This window comes from Xiphophorus hellerii, chromosome 4 (genome assembly GCF_003331165.1).
Source record: "Xiphophorus hellerii strain 12219 chromosome 4, Xiphophorus_hellerii-4.1, whole genome shotgun sequence".
NCBI classification, from domain to species: Eukaryota; Metazoa; Chordata; class Actinopteri; order Cyprinodontiformes; family Poeciliidae; genus Xiphophorus; species Xiphophorus hellerii.
Genome location: NC_045675.1, coordinates 23,200,730 through 23,226,061, shown reverse-complemented (window position 1 = coordinate 23,226,061; position 25,332 = coordinate 23,200,730). Strand labels below are relative to the sequence as shown.

The following is a 25,332-nucleotide window of genomic DNA, read 5'->3' as shown; positions in this document are numbered from 1 at the left end:
GAAATTTACGTTTAGTGTTGAAGCTCGTCTGGCGCATACAGAAATGAACCACTAGAGGGCGCCACGTTCATTGTTGCAGGTGACTTTCCTGCACTTATCTGAAGTCTCTGCCTTCAAATGACCTTTTAAAAAGGGAGATTTGGACATAAAGAGTCTTTGAGAAGCTTCTGCAGACTATTGAACATTTCTGGTTCAACAGTACAAAGAAACGAACTAAAATGCTTCGACACGTGTGGGAAAGAAATCCTCTGCTTACAATGAATGCTCTGCACCATAACGGCACCACGCCAAATTCCTTGCATGTAAAAGAACTTGGACAATGAATTTGATACTGATTCTGATTAAATGGTTATATTTTACAATGTGCGTGAAGATGAACATAAAAACAAACTTAGTGATAAAACGAAGTGTTTACCTTATTGCAAATTAATTTGTACACTTCACTTGTTATTGTCAACTTGAAAACTTGCTTTGAATGCGTGATTGAGTGAATCAATCAATGAAAGGTGTTTTAACTTAAATATAATGCTGTTTCAGAATTTTCATGTATTGACACAATTAACACCATTTTGGTTGCACTCATTCTCTATGAAACCTCTGAAGATGTTTTACTTAGCTGCTAGCCTACTACTGAAAAAGTAAAACAAATATTTGAAAATTTACATATTAATAAGGGCAACAATACCTGTCTCACACAACTGTTTACTCTTTCTTTGTGGATAATTAATGCATTCGTATATCTTGGTTTGTGTTGGAAATGATCACAACTGATTCATAATTGGAGAGGATGGAGAGGGTTTGCTTTTCTTGGCCTCTGAAATCTACGGTGACTCAACTGGGAGAGTTACAAGACATGAGACAAATGAATAGTGGGAAAAGGTTGTTTTGGTACCTAATGTTCTAGTTTGCGGTAATTTTATGTACTGTCACTAAGGAAACTTCCCAAACTGTTCTTGAGTGTGAGTGGCAAGTTCTGAATCAATCTGATGCTATTTTTTTTTTCTGTCCTGGGAAAAATACTCCCTCTTTATGGGAGTGAGTCAGCATTATGTTGATTGTCTACTTCTGGACTTGTGCTGAGATTCTGGAACTAATGACAATAACTTCGTGTCAAAAATGACCAACTTCCAGTTTCAGAAACCAATGAAACAATGAAAACAGCTGGGAATTACCCAACTGGAACTGTGCTTGTTTATCACCCATCAATTAAATTCAAATTAATTTAACTCAGTTTATTTATATAGTACAGATTCCCAACATAGGCACTTTGCCAACAAATAAAGTTAATTCAATCTTGAGCTACATGTTGTGCTATGGATCACAGGAGGTCAAAACCATTAGAAATAAGTTTGTCACCGTTTCTGACATTATAGATCTCAATGATTTTGTGTTTATTTCCGTTATTGGAGCTCTTTAGATCTTTGAGTGATGGCTGTTTTTGTGTGTGCGTGGGTTGGTGGGTGTGTGTGTGTGAGAGCTCTTTTAGCTTACTCACTAAAAGATCTCATAAATATCTTTTAGCTACAGTTATTTTAGACAGCTGTACGTGTTATCGGAAAAGTTTAAGCGTTTAAAAGTTTTTATGCTTTTAAAGGTCTGGTTGGAATCAGTCCTGTTTATTCCAGGATGTGGCTGTCAAAATTAAACTCAGCCGTCCAAAAACTTTGGTGAATCACAGTTATGTCATGATTTGTCAAGAAGAGCAATTACCTATTCTGAAAAGTGGTTACATGAACCTTACCTCTCTGTTCCATCTTCTTATTTAGACTCCAGGGAAACAGACACTGATTACTTATTGTGACTGATCAAGATTTGCATTGAAAGCATAAACCGATTCATTAAAAACGCTTAAATGGACTGAATTTATAAAGAACCCTTTTTATCATACTGACGACTCAAAGAATTTGTTTTTTGCTTTGCAGCAGACATATTTGCCCACTCGCATAAAAAACCCCCAACAAATGTATGCATCAACATGGAACTTGAATACGTGCCTTGCTACATCAACACGAGGAGGAGGAAGCTGGAACCAAACCGGCAACCTTCGGATTGCAAGAGTCCTACTCTACCAACAAGTCACAGTCGCTTTTAATGTACAATTCATTTATACGAACTGTAGATGTGGCTCTGGTGATTTATAGGATTGAAGGAGAAAAAACATTTCTTGATGCAGGATTTAAAGTTGTGTATTTCTATCAAAGCCTCAGTGTGCGATTATGACGTTCACCTGCGACTAATTGTGACTTTTCCCTGCTTTAGATAGCTGAACTAGTGGCACCCAGAACTGCGGCGTGTGCTCTGAGAAAAAGAAATGAAAGAAATCCTGCTTGACATTTTGTGCGCTTTCTCCTGTTTCAAGCAGCCATTTCATTATTCCCAGTGGGGCCACAAACTCCTGGCCAAACCAGAACAACTCTGGGGTTGTGAGAAAGCTTCGCCGTTTGAATTCACCTCCTCGGTTGTCGTTTGTGCAGGAACATTTGCAGCGTTTCTCTCAGACACACGGCGGTGCCAGGCAGGTCAGCTGGCATTTTGGGAAGAATTTCAAACTTCCCTGTTTCTTTGATGAGTTTTGTAAGGAGCAGATAATCATCTGCATTCCTCAGCGGCCCCCCCTCTCACCCCGCCGCTACCTCAACAACACTCCGCATTCTTAACCAGGATTTCCTTCCTTGTGCTGGCCCGAGACAACTTCTCTCTGGCCTCAGCAAGTCAGAGTGAATTCATCAGACAGTTGTATTATTTATACATTTCCACCTGTTGAATATTTATGTAAATGTATTATAAAATATATAAAGCTCACATAAATAATATATCTATTCAAGTTAACAACGCCCATACTGAAGCAGATTTTTAAATAGATGCACTTTGTCGTTGCTAATTGGAACTGCTCCAAACTGGAAACCAATTTCTTACCCTTTAAATCAGTCGATTTTCTGGATAATTGATAAAGATAGAGAAGCTAAAAAAAAAAAAAACAACCCTTCTCTGATTTGTGAAATTTCATTTCTGCGAAATAAAATGTAATCTGCAACCTGCACAGTTGGTGTCCAGGGGTTATTAACCCACCTAGCTGGGCAACAACAGGCACAGCAAGCCATCTGCAGCTGATCGTGCCGATAGGAATGATTGGACTTTTCAAGGTACATTAGAAGTCACTTGAAATGCAAAACCAGCATGAAACCTTAATCCTGTCTGCAGAGGAAATACAGGAGAGAAATCTGATGCTTTAAGAGCCTCCCTGCCATCCTGATAGGATTTGGATTTTAGAGTTAACTCGCAAGAGTCCAACAGGACCAGTTGATGGGGTGGCTGCTGTTTAGAGCTCCTAAATGCTTTGTAAGTGAAAATAAGACAAAAGTGAGAAGCACGTGTGCAGATAGGCAGCTCTGGTGTTGCATAATATGCTCGGGTAATTTCCCTGCAGCATTTCAAGGTAAAAATATGAAATCCGTTTTCCAAACAAGTCTCAAATTTCTACAGTATTGGTGCAAAAGTGTTGCTACCAAGCCGGATTTCTTTAAAAGCTTTTAAAATGGCAGTTTTATTTTATTTTTATTTTTTTTGTTGTTGTTTTTTTACCCACCCATTTTCAGAGGAATGTTCTTTTTGTTTCATGAGCCCTTTAACCCTGACCTATGAACTATCCAAGCTCAAGAAAAATGCACCCAGACTCAAAAGATGAGTCACTGTTTTGTAAACATCACACACAACTTAGCATGAGTTTTAAAATTTATCTCTAGGCGCCATGTTTCTACGAGCCTGTCACAACAACACACGGATTGTTAGAATGCATTGCATTCCATCAATGAAACAGAAGATAACACAGTTTGATAGGGTGGGGGTCTTCGGGGGGAGAATCACCATCTTTGGCTACAAGATGACAGTTCACAAAGGAACACTTGACATAGTACAACATTCAGTACTCTAAAGTACCAAGTATCCCTTCGGTTCGGGTGCGCTTTATATGCTGCACTGATTCATAGGTCAGAGTTAAGTGGCTTAGAAATACATACAGCATCTCTAAAAAAGGTCAGGTACAAGAAAAGTGGGGTGAAAAAGCTGTTGATGGAAATAGACAGACAATAGACTTTGAAAGACCTTTCAAAAGCCTAAAATACTTTTTTTTCTTTAAAAAAAAAAAGACTTAAATCAGCAAAACAAATGGACATCAAAAAAATGCATTTAGCCATCTACAAGCTGTAAAGACAACTTGTTGAAAGCTCGGAATGAGCATCACAATCGAGGAAGGCAGGAGATTGAAGTGACTCTAGATGCGACGTAGTTGCTGGGGCCATTCGGGTTAGCCGGAGTGTTTCAGAAACCGCTGATCTGCTGGAAACTTCATGCATTGTACCATTTCTCGACTTATAAGAAACGGTCCAAGAAAGAGACAGTTTCAGCTGAGCGGAGGCTGTGTGGATGGAAATACCTTGTTGGTGTCAGGTGGTAACTGAAAGAGTGGTTGGAGATGATAGAAAGGCAAAAGTATGTACAGAGAAAGTAGTGCACAAGGAATACAGTCTCTAAACACAACACGTTGAACCTTGAGAAAGACGGGTCTCGTCAACAGAAGACCACAACAGGAGCCGTCTCTGCCAACTGTGAACAGGAACTTTAGGCTACAAGTCATACAGACTCACCTAAATTTGATAATAACAGGCTGGAACATTTTGAGGTTTGATGAGTCTTAATTTCAGCTGCGACACAGTCAGAATTTGGCATACAGAAATTTCCATCGAAAGATTCCGACCCATGGTTGAATTTGTGCAACGGTGAAACACAGCAGTTCGGAAAGCACAGGGAGATCTAACCTGGTGCAAGCAAGGTGTGCCTAATAAAGTGCAACGGCCTTTTATCTTCATCGGCCCCCCAAGATGAATTCAGGCTAAGGCAACATTTTGTTTTAAAAAGCCTAACGTATCTAACGTGCTTCAGCTGTTGTTTGGCTCGGTACGCTGCCTGTAGTTCGCGATCACTGCAAGCCTTCAGAAACGAAGAGCAAAAAGCTGAATGTAAGGCGACCCATTGAGGTTTGGAGTGTTTGAAGAAGTGAAAACCGGAGCTGCTGTAGTTCTGCTTCTTTTTTTTCTTTTCTTTTTTTTTCATCAGCACGAAGAAAATATTCTCTTTATGTTTTGTGTTGTGCACAGAACACAAGCCAGTCGAGCTCGTGTGTGAACTCCAACAGTGTATGGGTGATCTTGTTGGTCTGCAAGTGTTCTTATCTCAGCCTCACCTTCCAATATTGTAACTATGATCTGCATAGATGGGGTTTATAGATGCTGGATGCATTTCAGAAAATCTACATAAAGGACTAAATGAGAGATGATGGTGAGAAGGAGGAAGGGGAGGGGGTTCCTTCTTTGTTTCCAAATATTTGCTGGCTGCTCAGTTTATTAATCCTATCCCCCCACTCCCTCCTCAACACAGTTGGGGTTTTTACAGGGACACTGTGACCTCCTGACCGGCCAGTCGCTGATTATATTTCATTGCATCCTGATTCTCTGTCATGCACGCTAGATGGGGGGAAGGGCATAAAGAGGAAGAGGATATGTGTGTGTGTGTGTGTGTGTGTTTTGTATGCGGGCGTGTGTGTGTGGTTGGAGGAGGTGGGGGTGAGGAATGCTTGGTATGTGCGGACCGGACGATAACAACGCGAGAGGCGAGCAACGCGCGTACAAATAAAACTTCCCCCCCAAAAAGCGCCTTTAATGCAGTTTTTAATATACGCCGATAATATAACGGAGGTCTAAACGTAGATATTTCCAACCGAATCGAAACGTTGTTGGGGGGGTTTGAGGCGGGGAACACGCAGTTTGTGAGCGGTGCAACACCCCGTAGAGGCGGAGATGGTTCGGTCTGTAGTAGGTGGGGACAGCCGAGCGGTCTGCAGCAGGACGTCGTAGATCAATGAACCGGACCGGAGGGTTGGTCCATCGCCTGGTGTGAATCTGACTGTATTATAGATGTGTCAGTACACCTATGAAGGACCGAGGCTTTATTCGCTGTTAACCAGCCGGTTCAGTATGCGGATATTATAAAGGCTGTTTTACAAGCCTCTCCCCCTCCCCTCCATCCTTTCATCGTCGTTCGGTTTCTCCTGCCTTAGCGCTCTGTTTTATTTTATTTTTATTTAATTTCTTTTTTTTTTTTTTTTTTCTTTGAGGGGAGGGATCCAAGATACATCTATAAGCTCCGGGATGATTTTTGCACACACAGGCAACCCACTGAAGACGAGCAATCGAAAGCAGGTAGGCCAAAAATACACACACACACACACACACCTACACCCTCTCTCTCTCTCACACACACATTCACATATAGGGCCACACTTATTTTATTCCCTGCTCGCACTTTTGGTGTTAGGTCAGATTTGATTGGGCATTTAAATGCACTGAAATGCCACCTGGCGCACATGACATTGGAATGGCATTCCCACCTCATTCCTTACATGACGGGATTAATTAAATTCATCAGTAAACAGATCCACCGCTCTCAGCAGTTGCCAAGCAGATGCTCTGATATACACGGGGAGATAAAACAGCAGCTGGGCCCCCCCGATCCGTGGCTCCACCGACACTTTGACGCTTTTGTCCGAGTAACCTTGTTTGGCCCACTCGCTGGCCCCAACTCTGGTCAATATGCATGGCGGTAGCTGTAGTCCGTTTTTTATAGGTTAATGAATCCTGGGCGAATCCATAGAGGACTTTATGTCCTGATGCAAAGCACAGCATATTTCAGTGTGCTGTATGGGTCGGACTTGTCTTGCTTGCCTTCTTCGTTTTGACCTCTGAGATCATCACACTTTCTAATTTAGATGGGGGAATTGAAAAAAAAAATACTAATAATGCTAATAATGATTATGATGATGATGATTAAGCAAGAAAGGAAGAAAGAAAAGAAGTGTAGATGGTTGAAGCTTCAACCCAAATACAGATAAAACCAGTTGTGGTTTGCTGAACCTAAGAAGAATCCCTACAGGAAATGAGGTTTTGGTAGTAATTAGCTGCAAGATGCCCTTGTGAATGTCATCATATGCATCTTTCAAGGATGCCCAACCATACAGAAAAGTTTGTAGCTGCATACCAACTAATTGTTCAAGAACAGAGCAGACCTCACATATGTCTCTGCCCCTCAGATTCATTTCTCATCTGTGGCATAAAAAAAACAAAAAAAACAAGCCTTTGTAAGAATAGCTCCGTTGTTCAATTTTTTTGTTTTTGTTTTGTACAGTCTTGTGTGCAGTTTTATAATCTTTGGCTCTTGAAGTAGATTGTCCTTTGGTTATGGACAGATGGTGTGACTCTGCCTTTGATCTGATTCTGGAGAGCGCTTGGGGTGGCTGGGAGCGATTTTAATGAATGAGTAAAGGGAAGGAAATGCTTCGCAGGAGCAGTGTGGGGTGTGCAGAGTGGCTTACAAGCACGAAGAAAAAGGCATGTTTCTGAGGAATGCCACAGCAGGATGTACTAGTTAAAATGCCGATTTAATCACAATGTGATTCATAAAGGCGCCTCTTGCACAATAGTAAATCTTTTCACTTTTGGTTGGCAGAATATCATATTTTCATGGGAGCTTAAATCAATTACTTACATCTGCTGCTGTTGTAAAACTGTAGCAGAGGGAAATGTAACATGTTTGTTTTTGTAATACTTTTTTAGAAACCTATAGCAGAGTAGTAGGGGAAAAATAAATGCCATTTGTTTACCGTCTTTCCACCGCTGCACACAGTATACCGGGGTTCAGTGTTGGTCATTAATAAGCAATGCTTGACCAACAACTCTAGCTTTTAACACAGTAGGAAGCAACGCTCCTGTCCTGCACAGCCAAGACGTTCTTATGATCGCCGTTGGTCTGGTTAAATTAGATCATCCGGAGCCCCGTACACGTCCTAACAGCGGGTTTCCTGTGTGCAGTCTTACCCCATGACTCCGTCCAGTCCCAGCAGCAGCAGCAACAGCAGCAGCACAGGCCTGGAGCAGCTCAGCAAAACCAACCTGTACATCCGAGGCCTGCCTCCCGCCACCACAGACCTGGATCTGGTCAAACTCTGTCACCAGTGAGTACATGCATGCAGACATGTCCAGATGGTTTGGGCTCGGTATCAACAGCACAAAGAGCACATCTTTTTGAGATAAGAAGAGGTGGTGTGGTTCATTTACTCGAGTCTGACTTCACATTGGTTTCATTGCCTCTCAAGCTAAAGAGTCCAAACGTGCTGAAGAGACATTTAAAGGGGTAATGAAGATTTTTCTGCAGACTGTTTGGAGTGTTTCTTTGACAAGGATGTATGTCCCTCCTGCCTTCAGGGAATACGGCTAATAGTATCTCCAGAAGCTTTTTGCCACTGGAGAAACATCATTGGAAGTGGGCCGAAGATCCCAAAACAAGTTGCAACCTATGTTAGTGATGTGAAACTGCAATACTGCCTGATAAGCAGTGCAGTCTAACATGACATGAACTAATGCGTACAAGATACAGTATATGGTGGCTTTTGCAGGCAATGCAGCGCATCACATCTCCATAATTTGGAATCTCTGTATCTCTGATGGTAGAGATTGGAAAATGTTCACCATCTTAATGTCAGTGCCCTGCTTTGCATGCAAACATAGATTTATTTGTACTTCTTAACAAAAAGAGAAGCTAGATTAGTAGCAGGCAAAGTTTTTCATCATCAAGTTCAAAGTGCCATTGTTGTTTTTAAAACCTCAAAATAATATCCACTTATCAGATACATTAAATATGCTGTATTTTAACGAAGCAGTCTGATTTTCGCAGAAAGTGAATTTTTAATTCACCACGGAACAAAAAGTATCTTGCAAGTTTTCGTTGCTGAAAGAAAGAAAGAAACATAGTTTTTAATTGCAGTCAGTTAACTGCGGTCTACTTTGTTATTTATTCATTTATTTTTTAATTATTCTCATTTCATTACTCTAAAGCACCCCAGTCTGCTTTGGAGTAAAAATCGCTGGATTTCTGTTGTCCTATTAATCTCAAAAATAAAATCAAACCAAAAACTGGTGTTTTTGGTTTGATTCATCTTGTGAATCAAACCAATTCACATCTTGTGTCTAATAATTTTCATCTTGTGTCTAATAATTTTCATAATAGGACGGTTTTAAATTTCAGTCGGTTAATTTCTTGGATTGTAAACATTGAGACAGTTATTATTTTGAATTTTTTAAAGACGCGTGTCCTAAAGACTTCTGCCACCTGTCATACAATTGTAGCCACAATATATGCCAAGCCAGTTATTCATAGTTCTGATAGTTTTCTTTATAGATGTGACACAATCAGGTTTTAATGATCCCCACATTCACTCAATGATGTAAACTAAATATGGCGACTTTAATATTCAGAAATAATCAGGATGTTGTTAGGCAGCACCGAACCAAGGTTCACAATTCTGTGAATGATGCCACGCCACCGTCATGCTCCCGTTTTACAGCTGTGGTTACAAACGTCAAAGTCTTGAAACGCTATTCTGAGATATTAAGGGAATCTCTAGAAATGACATTCAGTCTAAATGTGATTGCTAAAAGCTTCTATTAAAACGTGTTGTTGTTGTTAAAAGCAGCCATAATGAATTATTAAAAAGCAGCATAGTGGCTGTTTGGGGGTGTTTTGTATTGATTGTGATTGTATTGTCATTTTGCTGTTGAATGAGTTAAAAGGTTTGCATTTTAACTCATGCATCCAGAGAACAATCCAGATTGTTCTCTGGATTAGAGAACACGGTAGAGAACACCTCTTAGAATTAAATTACATTTTGCTGCATTTTTTTTTTAGCTCTTTTTCCAGTCTTGGTGCTACGCTGAGCTGACAGGTGCAGGCTGAAGCCTTTCTTGAAGGACGAATGTGTCAAATTGGAGGACATTTTGAAATGTTCAAATTTTATACCAAAAAGCCTGCAAAATTCTGCAGCTCAGCAAGGCTTCTTGTAGCAAGTTGAAAATAAGCCTATTTGCATATTTATAAGGAATATACTAGTTGAAACATGCACTGAATTAAATAGCGTTTTAACATAGTTAAGCTGTAGATAAATTGAAATTAAATAGTAAAGAATTGCAGACCTTGTTTTGTTTTACTGGAAATCTGGTGTCTTTTTTTTTTTTTTTTTTAATTGACTTTGATTAGACCATAATGCACAGCGATACATAAGTGCTAAAACATTCAATGGTCTCTAAATACAAATACATATGTAAAAGTAGGAACTCACCAATGGTATGTGAAAGGCTGTAAAAATATTGTTTTATAGAGAAAAGACAGCCGTCCAGTGGACATGTTTCATATAACTTGATACTACAGACTTGAGTCCAAGTGGTTAATGTGGTGGATGCCATAATTAGTGGATTTTTGTCTTTGTTTTTCCTTTTAATTCAAGCGCATATTGGAAGAAGAGGCACTCAGCCATATAACCAGCAGCAGCGGCAGCTGTTTGTGTCCTGTTTGCTTGTGTTTTGTTCTTGTTCCCAATGGTGTTTGCCAGCACAAAAGCAGAAACGAAACTGCTTTTCATAGCAACACAGTATGCATGTTGAAATGAGCGAGACATTCCGTCTGCATGGCCTCCAAATCCACGCAAATCCAAGCTCACAGTTTGTGTCACATTTCAGCCAGACGTAAAATAAAAGCCTGAGGTGATAAAATTATATTAAGGTTGTTGGAAAATACGTTTGATGGAGGGTGTAGCTCCTCTCCATTAACACAAACAGCTTTACTTTGCCTGATAAGTCGTTGTCTTTATTGGGCCCACAGCAGGGCCGTTTCTAGGATCGGACCTTTAGGGGTCATTGGGCCCTTTGAAAATGTGGCAACAAATATTTCATTTATTCAAAATGTCAAAAATAAATGTATTTTTAAAACACAATATTGCTAATAAATTGCTAGTGCCTCCTGCCACTTCTAGAACTAGAACAATATTTACATTAAAGAACTACACTTTTGCTAACGTTGAAGGAAATGAGTGTGCAAGCTTCAGAAACAACCTAATGATTACTTCTTTTTATTTTAGAGGGTTTGCTGGGAATGGCAAAATGTTTCCACAACATTTTCAATTCATTACGCCGGTTTCACAGATCAGTATCATGCAGTTATTCAAAAACAAGTCATATCAAGGAATGTTGGTGACAAATGTTTTTTTGCAGACTTCATATGCTGCTTTGGTGTTTCTTTAAGTTATTTGGTTTTGTGAATAAGGCTACAAAATCCAAAAAGCTTTAATTGTGAGTGCATTAAATGTGAAAAAAAAACACGCAAAAAAACAAAGATGCATTTGTAAACAGCGTGTGATAGAAACAGGAGATCTGACTAAGATTAAAGGTACGGAGGCTTAAGTAAAAATGACTGAATCCACCTTGCAGAGCGTTAAGAGAAAGCATTATTCTACTCTTGGGAGAACATATTCCTCCCTTTGGGAACGAACGGAAATTGCCATCAGCATCAGTTAAAGATGCTGTCTCCAGTCAAACCTTTTTAGATGAGTGTTCTTTGACACTAAGGTGCATTTTGTTGTGTACACAGGTATGGAAAGATTCAGTCGGCCAAGGCGATCCTCGACAAGACGACCAACAAATGCAAAGGTCAGTTTGCATGTTCAGTCTCTGTTGAGAGCAGCTAGGAGAATATATGTATGTTTCGAACCATTTGAGGAAGCATCTGGTTTGTATCAATATCCTAAGTGTTCATAAATGGATTTAGTTGTTTAGCCTGATAACCAGTCTTTGTGAGGGTTGACCATGAATGCTTCTGTTCCCATTCTCATCGCACTTCTGTGACTTCGCATTGAGGCAGACTGAATTACACAAAATCTTTGCTGCGCTTCCATGGTAACAAAAGTTTGACAAAAACAAAAGCAGATTAAGATGGATTATCCTAGACAGACAGGTTTAGAAGATCTGCAGACACATTCTCTCTCCTCGTAGAATCAGCAGAAAACAGTGGCTAGCTGTGTTACAGGGAAACATTAAGATCATACTTGAAAATGAAAAATAAATGGCATGTTTTCCAGTTTAAAGTAAAGTTCGAGAAATCTATGTCCGAAAAAAAAACAACACATGTCATCTAGTTTCATGTCATTGTGCATAGAAGTTATCAGTGATCCATATAATTTACCATTATGAATTCAGGTCTCCAGTTACCCACTTCATACAACTCAAAAGTAAGTGTAGTGAAGTTAACAAGCACACATATTTTAGTTTTATCTTTACACAATACCAGACTTATTGTAGTACCTAGTTTGTATCATTGACTCTGCCTATTTAGATTGGCCACTTACAAAAATAAAAAGAAAAGAAAACCACACCTTACTGTTAAAAAATCCCTACAGCAACCTGTAGCAACAGTCGTACTTTATCCATGATGTGTGATCTGTTCTCACGGCCTTTGATTCACCATACTGAGTCACGAAAGGGAAAGCCCTTTCCTTGCATCCTCTCGTGCTGCTGAAGAAATGTTTTGATGTTTTTAATTAAAATATAATGGAAGTGATTGATAATGAAAATCACAGCGTGGGGTCAGCAAAAGCTGAGGCACATAGTGTCCAGAGAACTTTGTGTAGAGTCAATAGCTACAGGCCTGCAGACTTCATGTGGCTCAAGAAAGTCTCATGGAGTGCTTATGGAATAGGTTTAAGCTGCATCCAAACCTAACATCCTGGCGTCTTTAGTAAGACCTTGTGGTTGCAGTGGTGTAAAACATTCTCCTCTGGGCTCTAGAAGAGTCATTTCTTTCAGGAGGGATGAATCATCCCTCTCTGTTTGAAAACCCATTGGATGGGTAAGGGTGAAGGACTGGACAGGAAGTTGGTCATTCTCTGACATCATTGTGTAAAGTGCAATGTTTGGTGCAGACTATGATGCGGGGCTGTCCCTTAGTTCTACTGAAATGAAGTCTTAGTGCTTCAACATATAAAGACATTTTGGACAGTTTCAAGCACACCAGGGTAAAAAGCAAAGTCCATAAGTACTTGACTGGTTTGCACAGATACCTTAAAGAACCCACCATTTGAGTCAGGACAGAACAAACTAGAACATATGTGGTACGCTGATTCCCCAACACCAATGCCTGACTTGCATACTTCTGGACGAATGATCAACAATTCCCATAAACATACTCCCAACTTTGGTGGAAAGCGTCCCAGAAGAGTTGAAGCTGTCATAGCTGCAGTGGGTGAGCCATAGAGTACCGTAGTAAACTGACATATTTTCAGATATCCATGTGCAAATGTGATAACTGTGGCAGCAACTTTGCAAAAGTAAAGTCTGAAAAAAACCTTAGTGTCATCATTGCCTTCACACTGAAATGTGACTGTCTACATTGGCTACAATCAAGTAGCCTTCAAATGTCCATGGAGATCCTAGAGAGCAAGAGGAAGTCCTGATCAGAAGTAAAGGAGGCCTTTGCTAGTGTACCCTTCAGTGGAAATGATGTTTCCCTGAAGGGCATTGACTTGTGCAGCAGAAAAATGTTCCCGGCTGTACTGCAAAAAAGAATATCCACTTCACAACGTCTTGGACTTGACAGACTTGCTGACAGATACCATGACCCTCATGTGGTTTACAGAACCTAATTACCGTACAGCAAATAGTCTGAATATTTTATATGGTGATTTTTATTTATTTGTGTCATGCAAAATTATTTGGTGTAAGTGATTAATCCGCAATGCTGACAGCAGAAATTGTTGGAATCATTGACTGTTCTCTTGGTTTAATGACTGCTGATAGAAATCTTGTCCCGCAAACATCAGGTTACGGCTTTGTGGACTTTGACAGCCCAGCTGCTGCTCTAAAGGCAGTACATGCTCTGAAAACCAGCGGCATTCAGGCCCAGATGGCCAAGGTAAGTCTGATACGGACACGCCTGCATGTCTACGTGTGTGTGTGTGTGTGTGTGCATACTTTTCATGCTTTCGAATCGTTCCTTTGAAGTTGTGCGTTTTTGACTGCTTGCCTCCTTCTCAGTTGCATGTTGAAGCTGAACGTGTTTTAGCTGGCACGTTGTTCCTCCTCTGACCCCAGTGACATAATGGCACAATAACTTATCAACCAAGCTGCTTACATATGCATTTTTACATTCCTGTTGTCTAATAACATTAATTCCACAGTTTTACCAAAAGTCTATGAAAGCAGAGAGATATTTAGCACCTAAGCACCATAAAGAAAGGGGATATTTATGCATCTTCTTAAATTGTTTCTCTCAAATACTAACAGCAGCATGAAATCTCTTTTAGTCCAATCGTTTTTCTGCATGTGTGTGTTGCTGTTCGCTGATGAATCGCTGCTCTCGGGAGATCTGCATGTGGCTGCTCAGTTTTTATCAAACATGGCAGAACACAGGTTGTGTGTTGCAGTAGCTATGGCGACGGCGCTCTCGTGCTGTTTCCAGGAGAGACCTTAGAGGCGCCGAGCGGCTGCTCAGATCAGATGAAGTGGGATGCACTGTGTGCGGTTACATGTTTGTGTGCAGAAGAGCTTAAAAATGTTTGCTTAACCCAAGCGTTCCCTTGACCAAAACCTGAGTAAAGTCAGTGTTCTGACTCATCCGTTTGTCAGTGAAGATAAAGTGAATTATCTGTGTTTTAGCTTTCTTTCTCTTTTTTTTTTCTTTCTGGGATGTAAAATTCTCACATTTTCTCTTCCTGTCTCTGAGCAGCAGCAGGAGCAGGACCCCACAAACCTTTACATTTCCAACCTGCCTCTGTCGGTGGATGAGAGAGAGCTGGAAAAGATGCTGCAGCCCTTCGGTCAGGTTGTCTCCACTCGAATCCTCCGGGACTACAGCGGTAACAGCAGAGGCGTGGGCTTTGCCAGGTCTGTCGCAGGATACGCTGAAAGGAAGCACATCCGCTTCTTGCCTGATGAATCACCTTTGAAATAGTTGCGGCATAAGCCTTCAGCGCTTCGCCGCTTTATGTGATCTGGTGTTCAGGTTCGACTATTTGTAGCTGCTGTTCATGTGCACAAAAAAATAGAAGACTGGCAAACACAACGATCTGTGAGAAAACGGTAGCAAAATTTTTTAACATTGTTTGAAAAAAAGCAAAGGATAATAACATTGTTTTAGTGTATGTTGTAGCAGAACACGAACGCTTTATATTAAAAACGACATTGTTCCAGTTGGTGTGTCAGCATTCGTGTCTCTCTTACAGGATGGACACGACGGAGCAGTGCAACGCAGTCATCTCCCACTTTAATGGCAAGTTCATCAAATTAGCCTCTGGAGCTCTGGGTAAATGACCTTCATTTTTCTGTCTATTTTCATTAAAATGGATTAATAACGGTGATAATTTCACGTTGCCTGTGTGTTGACATGTTGTCTTCCAGGACCGTCTCAGCCTTTGCTGTGTAAGTTTGCTGACAGTCAAAGAAAGAAACATGCTCACAGTGGATATGTTCCCAACGGACAGACAGGCGACCTCAGACTAGTATGTATAAAATCCTCTTCTATTATTTACTGTATGCAATTTTGATTACTGTTCTACTAGTATGAGATTTTAACCTATTTAAAAGCTCATTTTTAAAACCCTTTCTATTCAGAAATAAGTAATGGATTTATAATTTTCTAAAGCATTTAAAATAGATTCAGTTATTTAAATTAACAAAGAATGTCCAAAACTACATATTGATTCGCTGAATCTGAATTTTTATTTTGTTTCATAAGTGTTGGAAAGAAAAAACTGAAGATTGGACTGAAAAGCCAATTCAAACAAATCCTAACCAAATCCTAACCAGTCCACCAGCAGTGGACAGAAAAGAAATAAGTGATTTTGTAAGCAAGCGTTAACTGACTGTTATAGCTGTGATAATGGCAAAGAAGGAAACTTTGAAAAGTACCCCTTTTGACTTCTGTACAATTTATATGAAAAATAAACTATTTAAGTCATTTCCAGACAACATTGTAAAACTGTTTTCATAAAAAGAAATTATGAGTATCATTTGAGTCAGAATTAGCGCCTGAACGTTTTTTTTTTTGTTGCCATAGGGCGCCATGACGCTGACCTATGACCCCTCTACAGCAGCCATACAGAATGGGTAAGTTACCCTCTCTTTACAGAAGTTTGTCCAGTCCTTTAAAACCTTCTGTGAGAAAATGCCCTGAAGTCAATCTTGGTATTTTGATTTGTTTGGACAAATAACTTTAACAGTGGAATGCTGGCGGGTCTTCCCCCAGTGAAAACTGGTGCTACATGTCTGCTAAATGAAGTTAGCGCTCTGGCCTGGTAGTGAAAGATATTAACCCTGTTCATTACTTAATAACTTGTTGTCCTGATCTTTACCTCTAAAAGTTGCTGTTAATATATAACAATTTACTTTGTGTAGAAAAGCATGATACATGTTTTTTTCTTTTTAATAAAGGCCATACCAATGTCATCACATTGACTGAAAACATTCAACTCTACCTGTCCTTTTAAAATTGTGGTTAATAATAGATTCACTTACTTTTAGTTTTTCAGATTATTTTAATATAAGATTTTTGAACATTTGGATAGTTTTAAGCTTCACATTAGTTATTTCTGAGCCCATTGAGCAAATATAACAACAATATTGTTGTGTTTTATTTATTTATTTTTTCTTCTAGATATTATCCCTCTCCGTATCCGGTGACCAATAGAATAATGACTGTGCAGCCTGCAATGTCTCCATACATGTCTCCTGTCTCTGCTTATCAGGTATTCAAAGAGTCATTTTAATAAATCGACATAAACAGAAAACAGACACAGAAAACAAACAAGCAAAGTCTGGATTATCACCATTTCTCTGCTGACTTCAGTGTGCATTTTAAGGCGTGGCATTCACTACATGAGTCTCAGGGTTTCGTAATTTCCCACTTGCTCCGGTGCTAGAAATGCAAAAAAAGGTGTTAAACCATATCTGAAACGCTCACAGCCTCGGGTCGCGATCGACTGCTATTCTTAAAAATGCAAAGCAGGCTGAACGGCTAAACGTTAAATAATCTCTCTGTAAAGCGTGTATTTGCGGAAGTGAAGTAATTCTGAGAAAAACTAGATAAAATAAGATTTCTGCCAAGAGTTATTGCGATTTCTATTAATTCTAGCAAACAGATCAAAGATTTGCTCATAATTTGAAAGAGAAGAATAACTTTTTTTTTAGACTTTTTGGTTTTGTTCTGTTTTGCAGTATTTTTTTTATTTGATACTAGTGAGCCAGATTTAACCTTTTGACGATTTTATATTTGGATAAAATAAAGGCTTCAATTAAAATAGGGAAACATTTGACAAAGCATAAAAATCTGAGATCTTTACTTCTCTGGGTCAAGAAGTGAAATTGCACTTCTTCACAGCTCTGTCAGTAAAAACACTCAGACAGCTCACTTATGTCCCAGGACATGTTGTTTTGGCATTAATTGGCAGGTGGTCCATTTCCAATAAAGCTCCACCTTAACCTGTCACTGTGGCACCTGTTAACCTTTTTAGGTTTGAGTGTTTTAAGGTTAGAAGGCCAAGAGCCCTCTGGTGGACACCAGCAGTCTAAAATTCAATCTCAATCAAGCTGAAATGGTAAAATGAGCAACAAAAGCTCCAAATTAAGCATAATCAGGATTCAGGAATTCTTATTTTCTCACAGTCCTGAAGAAAAATAGATGTTGCAACAAATTGCTGGTTAGCAAACAAAAATAAAAAACTACCCTAATTAAGAGTGGTAAAGCAAAAAAAGGCAGGCACAAAGAGCAACGTCGCAAAATAATAAGTTCAAATAAATCTACATAAATCAAGCAACTATTAGAGCTTTACTATAATTAAAGATTATAGGAAAGTTTCTCAGCTCTCTACTGTTTTTAATACATAGATACGCAATTCCATAGACAGAGGTGGGGACTCGAGTCACATGACTTGGACTCGAGTCAGACTCGAGTCGTTAAAATCACGACTTGAGACTTGACTTGAAAAAATGCTCAAAGACTCGGACTTGACTTTGACTTTCATGCCATTGACTTGGGACTTGACTCGACTTGAAGCTGTTTACTTGAAAAGACTTGATATTTTTTACTCAAAGTCTTAAAATTTAAAACACATTATTTATAAAGTGGCGTCATTAATTAATTTCACTCATTCCGTATCAATATGCGCAGACCGTCACTATGTTTTTCCTCTCTCCTTATGTATGTATGTGTACGTAGCTGCAGCACAACCAATCAAATTAACAGGATTTGGACGTTTAAAAAACCGCGGCAAAGCTACAGAGCTCAGGGAACGAAATACGAAATAACCGCTCGAATATGCTTCCGCGAGTAATTTCTTTTGGCTACGTAGGTTATGAACTTTCGACTAAAAAACGAACTGCAACTTGTAAAACATGCAAGAAGAGAATATCGGATGGAGATGCCACGACGTCCAACTTTGTCCGGCATTTGAAGCTTCACAGAGATCGGTAGGTGGCACTTTTCTTTTGCTGTAAGATAGTTGACTTTAGCTAACTTCGTGTTAGCATGTGTACTCCGGGTTAAATTGGTGATGATTTACCATAAATCCGGTCCTTCAAATGCCTCCACAAATAATGTGCACTGTGTTAGCTCAGGAAGCCGGTGGATAGTGAGCGGGGCTCCGGAACAGAAAGCAGATTCTGGACCTGAACGCAGGGAACAGAGTCTCTCTGTCCCATCATGATGATGAGCGGGTCTAGTATCATCTAAGGATGGTTGGTGTATTTGAAGACATCTACGTTGGAAAATTATATTGACAATATATTGTTTTGACAGGTCAGAGAAAAGAGGAAAAAACTGCTGTTATGGTTCTTTGTATTGTGCTGTGGAAATGTCAGCATTTTCGTCTTTTTTTATTGAATATCAAGTTTAACAGAACTGGGCAATAAAGTGGTCCAATTTAAAAATGTTTTTTATACTTTGTGTTCAGCTACACATGTTCTATCATTTGAGATAAATACATATTTTAAAACGAACAAATGGTCTATTATTTGAATTTTTTGTATAATTGCAAATTATAAAAAAAAAATAAAATAAAAACGACTCGAAATGACTTGAAATTAAAGGTTCCTGACTTGAGACTTGACTCGACTTTTGCCTGTCTTTACTTGAGACTTGACTCGGACTTGAGGACAAAGACTTGAGACTTACTTGAGACTTGCAACACAGTGACTTGGTCACACCTCTGTCCATAGATAAGAAATTATTACCTCACGGAGGTGTTTACTGAGATAATACCGCACTACTCTGGATATATCGCCTGAGGGTACCTAGTTTCCAGTCTTTACTATAAAAATGTAATGTAATTTTGAATTTCAAAAACTATCAATAAAATATTTAAATAAACAACAAAAGTCATATAAAGCTAGTGAGTGAGGCCAGTATTTGTGTTATGTGCTCATATTTTAAAGAAAAAGAGGCAGCGGTTTTACTGGCTGCAGTAAAAAAATAAAAAAAAAATTTCCCAAATATAACAATTTATTGTAACATCGCTATGAAAGTAGGAATAACTATTTAAAACTCTGAAATTGATTTGTATATCACATTTAAAAGAGCTGTCAAAAATTATACTGGGGATATTTCAACAGAAGATCAATTATATGAGGAACCGCTTACCAGAAAAAAAGGCAGCATTTTATTCAGGTTGTTAGTAATGCAACCAGAGCAGATGACTAAAGTTAATAGGAATGACTAATCACACTGACACAGCTCCACAGTACACAGGAAACTTTCTGAGCTCATCAGTGAAACAGACATGCCCGCTAAAAGCTGAAAGGTTTAGACATTTTTTAAAGAATTGTGAATGAACAACCTCACAAAGCTGGATTAGTTATTTAAAAAATTCTAACAATGATAAATATGTTTCCGATATTTGCTTATATCTATGTCTGGATTTGCACACACACTCACACCCACACACAAACTGTGGCTTATGGCATCTGATTGTGGGTAACATGAATGCTTCTTATCTTTTGTGTCTCACTTTCTCACCCTCTGTTAGGTTCAGAGTCATTCTTGGGTGGCGCATCAACCATACATCATGCAACACCCGGTAAATGAACAGAATATATATATATATATAAACAGTCCTCCAACACCATTTTATGCATACAGGAAATGGGTGTGTGTATGTGGTGCAGTTGAGGCTAAAGGGCTGAGCTCAGTGCTGTTTGCTCTTTATTCAGCCCGCTCTGCTGACACAGTCAACCCAACACTCAAAGTTCCCTAAACATAATGTGGGGAAAGACCAACCTGACACAGGCTGTGGGATACAGCCGCTCTCTGTTGGGGTGTGTGATGGGGAGAGCAATGAAAGAGAACATGAATAACTAAGGAGACATTCAGCCCTCCCTTCCCCTGCGCCGTCTCTGTGGATCCAGCAGGAAATGCCTGAAGCAGAGACAGTCTTGTGACTCTTTGACTCTTCCAACAGATGGTTTCCACTGGAACAAGTGTCTGCTGCTGTGTCCCCTCCCCCCACCACACACACACACACACACACACACACACTTTCTGCTGGGAAATGAACTGTTCCCGAAAGGCATTAATGTTTAAAGGAGCACACTCCATTTGGAAATTGACGAGCTGCCAAATGAACACTTTTGGTGGTTTTTGAGCATCGCATCTGACTTCAAAACACATCCAGTGGTTAATAAGTACACTCTCGCAGATATGGCAAAAAATTGTCACATCATCTGTCAGTTGACTGCACCTGTATGTTTTAGGTTTTTGGTATATTTTTGTCCATAATTGTTATGTTGTTGTTTTTTTTGTTTGTTTGTTATTGTTTTTTTTTTTTGCTTGGGGTTTGCTATTTTTGTTCTTGCAGAGTGAAGACTGATTTGGTAAAACTCTTTTATCATGTGACATGATGCTAAAGCTGAACTGCCTTGTGCCGCAGGCTGCTGTGATGTCTCCCTCTGTGGATCCCTCCATGTCAATGCATCCCACAGCCATGATTACTCAGCAGATGGGCCAGCTGTCGTTGGGAAACACAGGAGCGGTGTGTGGGACTAACTCCATTACACTTCTTTTTTGTTTTTAGATTGAAAAGGGGTTTTAGATTGAACACTGTTTTTAGATTGAACACTGTCTTCGGATACTCTGCGTATAAGATTAAAGTTTGCAGGAGACTTAAAAGAATGTTAAACTGCTGTTCTTTTGAAGCATTTTAACATGGGAAATTTTTTTATTTGTCTGACTTTCGAACATAACCACACTGACAATCATTTGTTAGCTAAGGTTCCCTCATTTAGTTTTATCCACACAATCAAATAGTGGGGTTGTGTCCAGAGGTTACGAGTCGCTATGCTCTGCTTTATTTCAATCCAGAAATCAGAAATTAAAATTTATGTGGAAAATGTTCTGATATTGGAAGCCAGGATCTCAATATCCAAAATGGTTGACATGTGCATTTTCTATAATTTCCCCTTTGGGAGATTAATAAGGTTATACCTTATCTTCTCTAATTAAACAGAGAAAATTCTCCACAATTATAGTCTTTGTAGGTTTAATTACAGTAAACCAGTCACATACATAGTTTTGTGTTAATAAAAGTATTGCTACAGCATTTTCTTAAAATACCCCCATCACACTTTTTAATATATGCCTCGAGTTTCAATGCATTTGGAAATCATAGTGCAATAGGAATATAATGTTCTCATGTCACATTTCTATGCATTTGATACTATAGAATACACAGTGAGCAAAAGTGAGTATTTCATTTTATTTTTCTTCTGTGTCTCACAGTACATCGCTGCCAACCCCGGGGTCCAGGGAGCCTACATGCCACAGTACCCCCCACTGCAGACAGCAGCTGTAAGTTCTCCGTAAAATCGTTTCATATCGCCCCCCGCGCAGCATCCATTTAAATGCAACACATCTAAAAGCAGTAATTACTTCAGAAAATGACAGCAGCCTGTGCCTTGTCCAGAAGTCCTCGATTCATAAAAGCCCCGAGTTGCTTTTGAAGCGTTCATCCTCCAAAACCATCAATTTTCTCACTCAGAGGGCGGTTATTATCGGGCTCTAAATGAGAGATGCTGCTCTTGCTTTGCAGGAAAACGGCACGCTGCAGCAAGTGGATTCTTCCAACAACTCGTCTCCTTACAGTCAACTCAGCAAGTAATGCACAGGTACAGTGTGCTCTAGTTTATGGTTGAAACTCAAGCGTGTTTTTTATTTTTTCAGGATTTTTATTTTTTATGTTTATTTATATATTGATGGTAAATAAAACAATTCTTTTAAAAGTTGCTTTTAAAAACTTTCCATGTAAATTACATAAAACTAAATGGATTAGTTTGCACCAACCCTCCCCCTAATATTAGTAATCTAATTCTATTTTCCAGGCCACATTACAGCTCTGTGAGCCGGAGGGCAGTTGGGAAGTTGCTGAGGATATCGCAGGGATAAAAGCGACCGCCTGCCCTGATTGGACCAGATACACAAACATTTTTTTTTTGCACAGCCCCGACATTTTTAGTGGGAATTGAACACAACTTAAATGGACTCAAACAGTCGGCTAATCACGGGGGAAATCAAGTAAGATAAAAAAAAAAAAGTAGATATATTTTGATAAGAAACAACATCCTTCTCTTACTCTCCTTTTCAATGACACCCTCCCACCCACCTTCTCCCACCCGTCCCACCTAAAAACCCCCTTCCCACCCAATCCAAGTATGATGTGACATTTGCAATGCATGGGACTGAGATATTTCTCCCCTCCCTTTTTCTGAGTTCTCCATGATTTTTCAGCTTGTTTCATTCGTGGTGTACGACCGACATTAGCGGGCCTTGTGTGCACTGAAGCTTTTAGAATCACTTCGTTTAGGTTTTCAGAGCGGCAGGACAGTGGATAGCTGACGACACGCGTGTCCCGGCTGCCCTTGAAAGCTAACACAGACGACCATGTCATTAGGAAATTAATGAATTTATTATTGGAAACGGTGCCTTCCTCACATAACATTGAACATCGTCCAACATTCTTTCATCCAACTTGATCAGGTGTCATTCTTCTATTCCAATTGATCAATTGTGTGTGTGAAATCATGGAGCTTTCCATGAAGTGTTTCGCTATCTAAGTCGTTTGGTAGCAATAAAGACAATGAGAGTTCCACGGCAATACAAAGAACAAAGGTGACCAACTGAGAGCATGGTGATTCCTTATTTTTCCTATTTCCTTTTTTTTTTTTTAAATGGTCTAAACATGAAGCAGGAGCCGTACCTTTATGACTTTACAAGTTCTACACCCAATGGGCATCTATTTTGGAGGCTTTGTTTTACTCTTGTGGTCGGTGTGACCGGTTATCTACCTCACGGTTTTGCTGGAGTCAGTTGGTGCTGTCGGGTTTGCAGGTAAAGCCCCTTCTCGCCAGACTGAAAGCTGCGAACCAGAAGCCACGCTCAGGAGCTGGCTAAACAGGACTTCTGCCGTTTGTCTCCCATGTGCAGCACTCCTCCTCATAATCATCGAAATGGGAAAAAAAAAAGAAATGCTTTTGAAATTTTTATCCCAATTTGTCTTTGCTTTTCTTCTGGTGTTTCTTTTTTCCACAACGTGACAAGCAATGCTCCATTTTAGACACTCAAAGTTCCTCTGTAACAGCAGTTTGTATTTTTGACAGATTTTTCATAACTCTCCTGGTTTCTGCAAAGATTAAAAACTTGGCACATCCCAAACATTTTGGATGAGCTTAAAATGACTTAAAAATTAAAGAATCGTGTGGGAAGTACATTAAAAAAACCAATATCTTTGTGCAATTTGATGGTATTTGAAATTACATCACAAAACTGTACTTCCTAAGATCTGCAAACTGCAATGGCCAAAAGTGAAAAGCAGAGGAGTTTTACTTTTACTTTGTTTTGTTTTCCTTCAATTTATTTCTGAATGACCATCTTGAAAGAAGGAAAAGGGTCAAACATGTACGGTCGTGGTGCTTCTTCCTTATCTGTTCTGCTAAAACAGTGAGTGCTGAACACAGACAAAATACAGCAGGGTTTTTACTGAGAGTATTTTCCTTTCCTGAAGATTTGTTGCTGAGAAAAAAAATTTAAATGGAACAACAACAACAAAAAAAAATAATGTTTTCCTCATCGCTACCCTCCTGTCACCTTCTACTGATTCTCAAACAATCCTCTCTTTGCTCTCTCTCCTTTGGAAACGTTGAAATAAAAACAATAAAATAATCTTCTCTTTCTCAGATATGGCTCTTGTTTTCCTTAAAGGCCGATTAGTTTCCTGCATTAGGAAATTAATGAATGTATTCTTGTTATTGGTACGCCAGATTTATAAGGAACAGATCTAATATTAGATTATTGTTAACATAACATATGGGATGGACGGACGGACGGACAGACAGACAGATAGATTCAAACTGTTTCTTGCAACTTCTATTGGTGTCCTAAATAAAACTTATATGACTTAAAGTATTTTATGAAGGTTTTAGGAATAAAGTTTCTCTGATTTTTTAAAAAAATTATATTATAATTTCTATTTTATATTAGCCTGACTTTTTTCATATTATGAACAATAATGCCAAGCTACGTCGGATGTTCGCTGATTATCTGCCAGCAGGGGGCACTGTGAACCAATGTAGTCCAATATGTTGCCACCAGGACTGACATTCAGTCATTGATATCTTTTGGCATGGCTGACTCTGATGTTATGTATGCAGCTTATGGTGGATCAGATGAGCAACATGTGCAGCATGTGTGCTCTTGCTCTCCCCATTTCCTGCACTATTTCAGGCCCGCAGTCTTTGTAGTTTCACTCTCACACCGGATCTCCTTCTTAAGCTCAGACTTAGCACAGCTGATCCAGGAGACATGAAGGCACCATGCCTCCATCCCTTACCACTCAGAGGGATCAAAACTGCCAGTGTGCAAGATTAGCTATTACACTCTCCACAACACAAGGGCCATCCCGACCCATCCACGGCAACTCCGCTGGAGCTCCCGCACTCACTTGTGTCAATCAAATGCCAATTGTGAGGGCATCAAACATCAGAAGCAAACAAATCAAGAGTCTGCGCTTAATTCTCCACAGCTGAGGGGACACATGGCACAGATCCCCTGGGCAACACCAAGGTCAGAGGCCGGGTGCAGACTTTAGGAGAGGCAGACAGCGTGATCCGATATCGTTCATTTAGTGTGATGCACTTCAGCAATTCAACACATGGGATGGACCTGAGATCAGGAGGGTTTAGCATATCATGGGATATTAGTTCCTGTAGAAAAGTCTGTAAAAAAAAAAAAAACCCCGACACTACCAGAGGATGGAACATTGAAAGAAGGCAAAAAGTTTCTCCAATACCTAGTTGGAAAAAGTTCACATCTGTCACTGTGTAATGGGGTCGTTTCAGTTTTCTGCATAAAATGATCACCGCACAA

At 39.5% G+C, this 25,332-nt stretch overlaps 1 protein-coding gene across 1 annotated transcript; it reads left to right on the top strand.

Moving 5' to 3' along the window:
• The first annotated feature begins 5,675 nt into the window (after positions 1–5,675).
• On the top strand, positions 5,676–24,143 carry rbms1a (RNA binding motif, single stranded interacting protein 1a). The gene is made up of 14 exons (XM_032561051.1): positions 5,676–6,254; positions 7,920–8,062; positions 11,527–11,585; positions 13,751–13,842; positions 14,656–14,813; positions 15,152–15,231; positions 15,327–15,427; positions 15,985–16,034; positions 16,582–16,672; positions 19,946–19,996; positions 20,846–20,947; positions 21,694–21,762; positions 22,004–22,079; positions 22,293–24,143. Exons 1-13 carry the CDS (start codon positions 6,204–6,206, stop codon positions 22,070–22,072), a joined length of 1,116 nt encoding a protein of 371 aa, XP_032416942.1. The 5' UTR covers positions 5,676–6,203; the 3' UTR covers positions 22,073–22,079; positions 22,293–24,143.
• Positions 24,144–25,332: the final 1,189 nt, after the last annotated feature.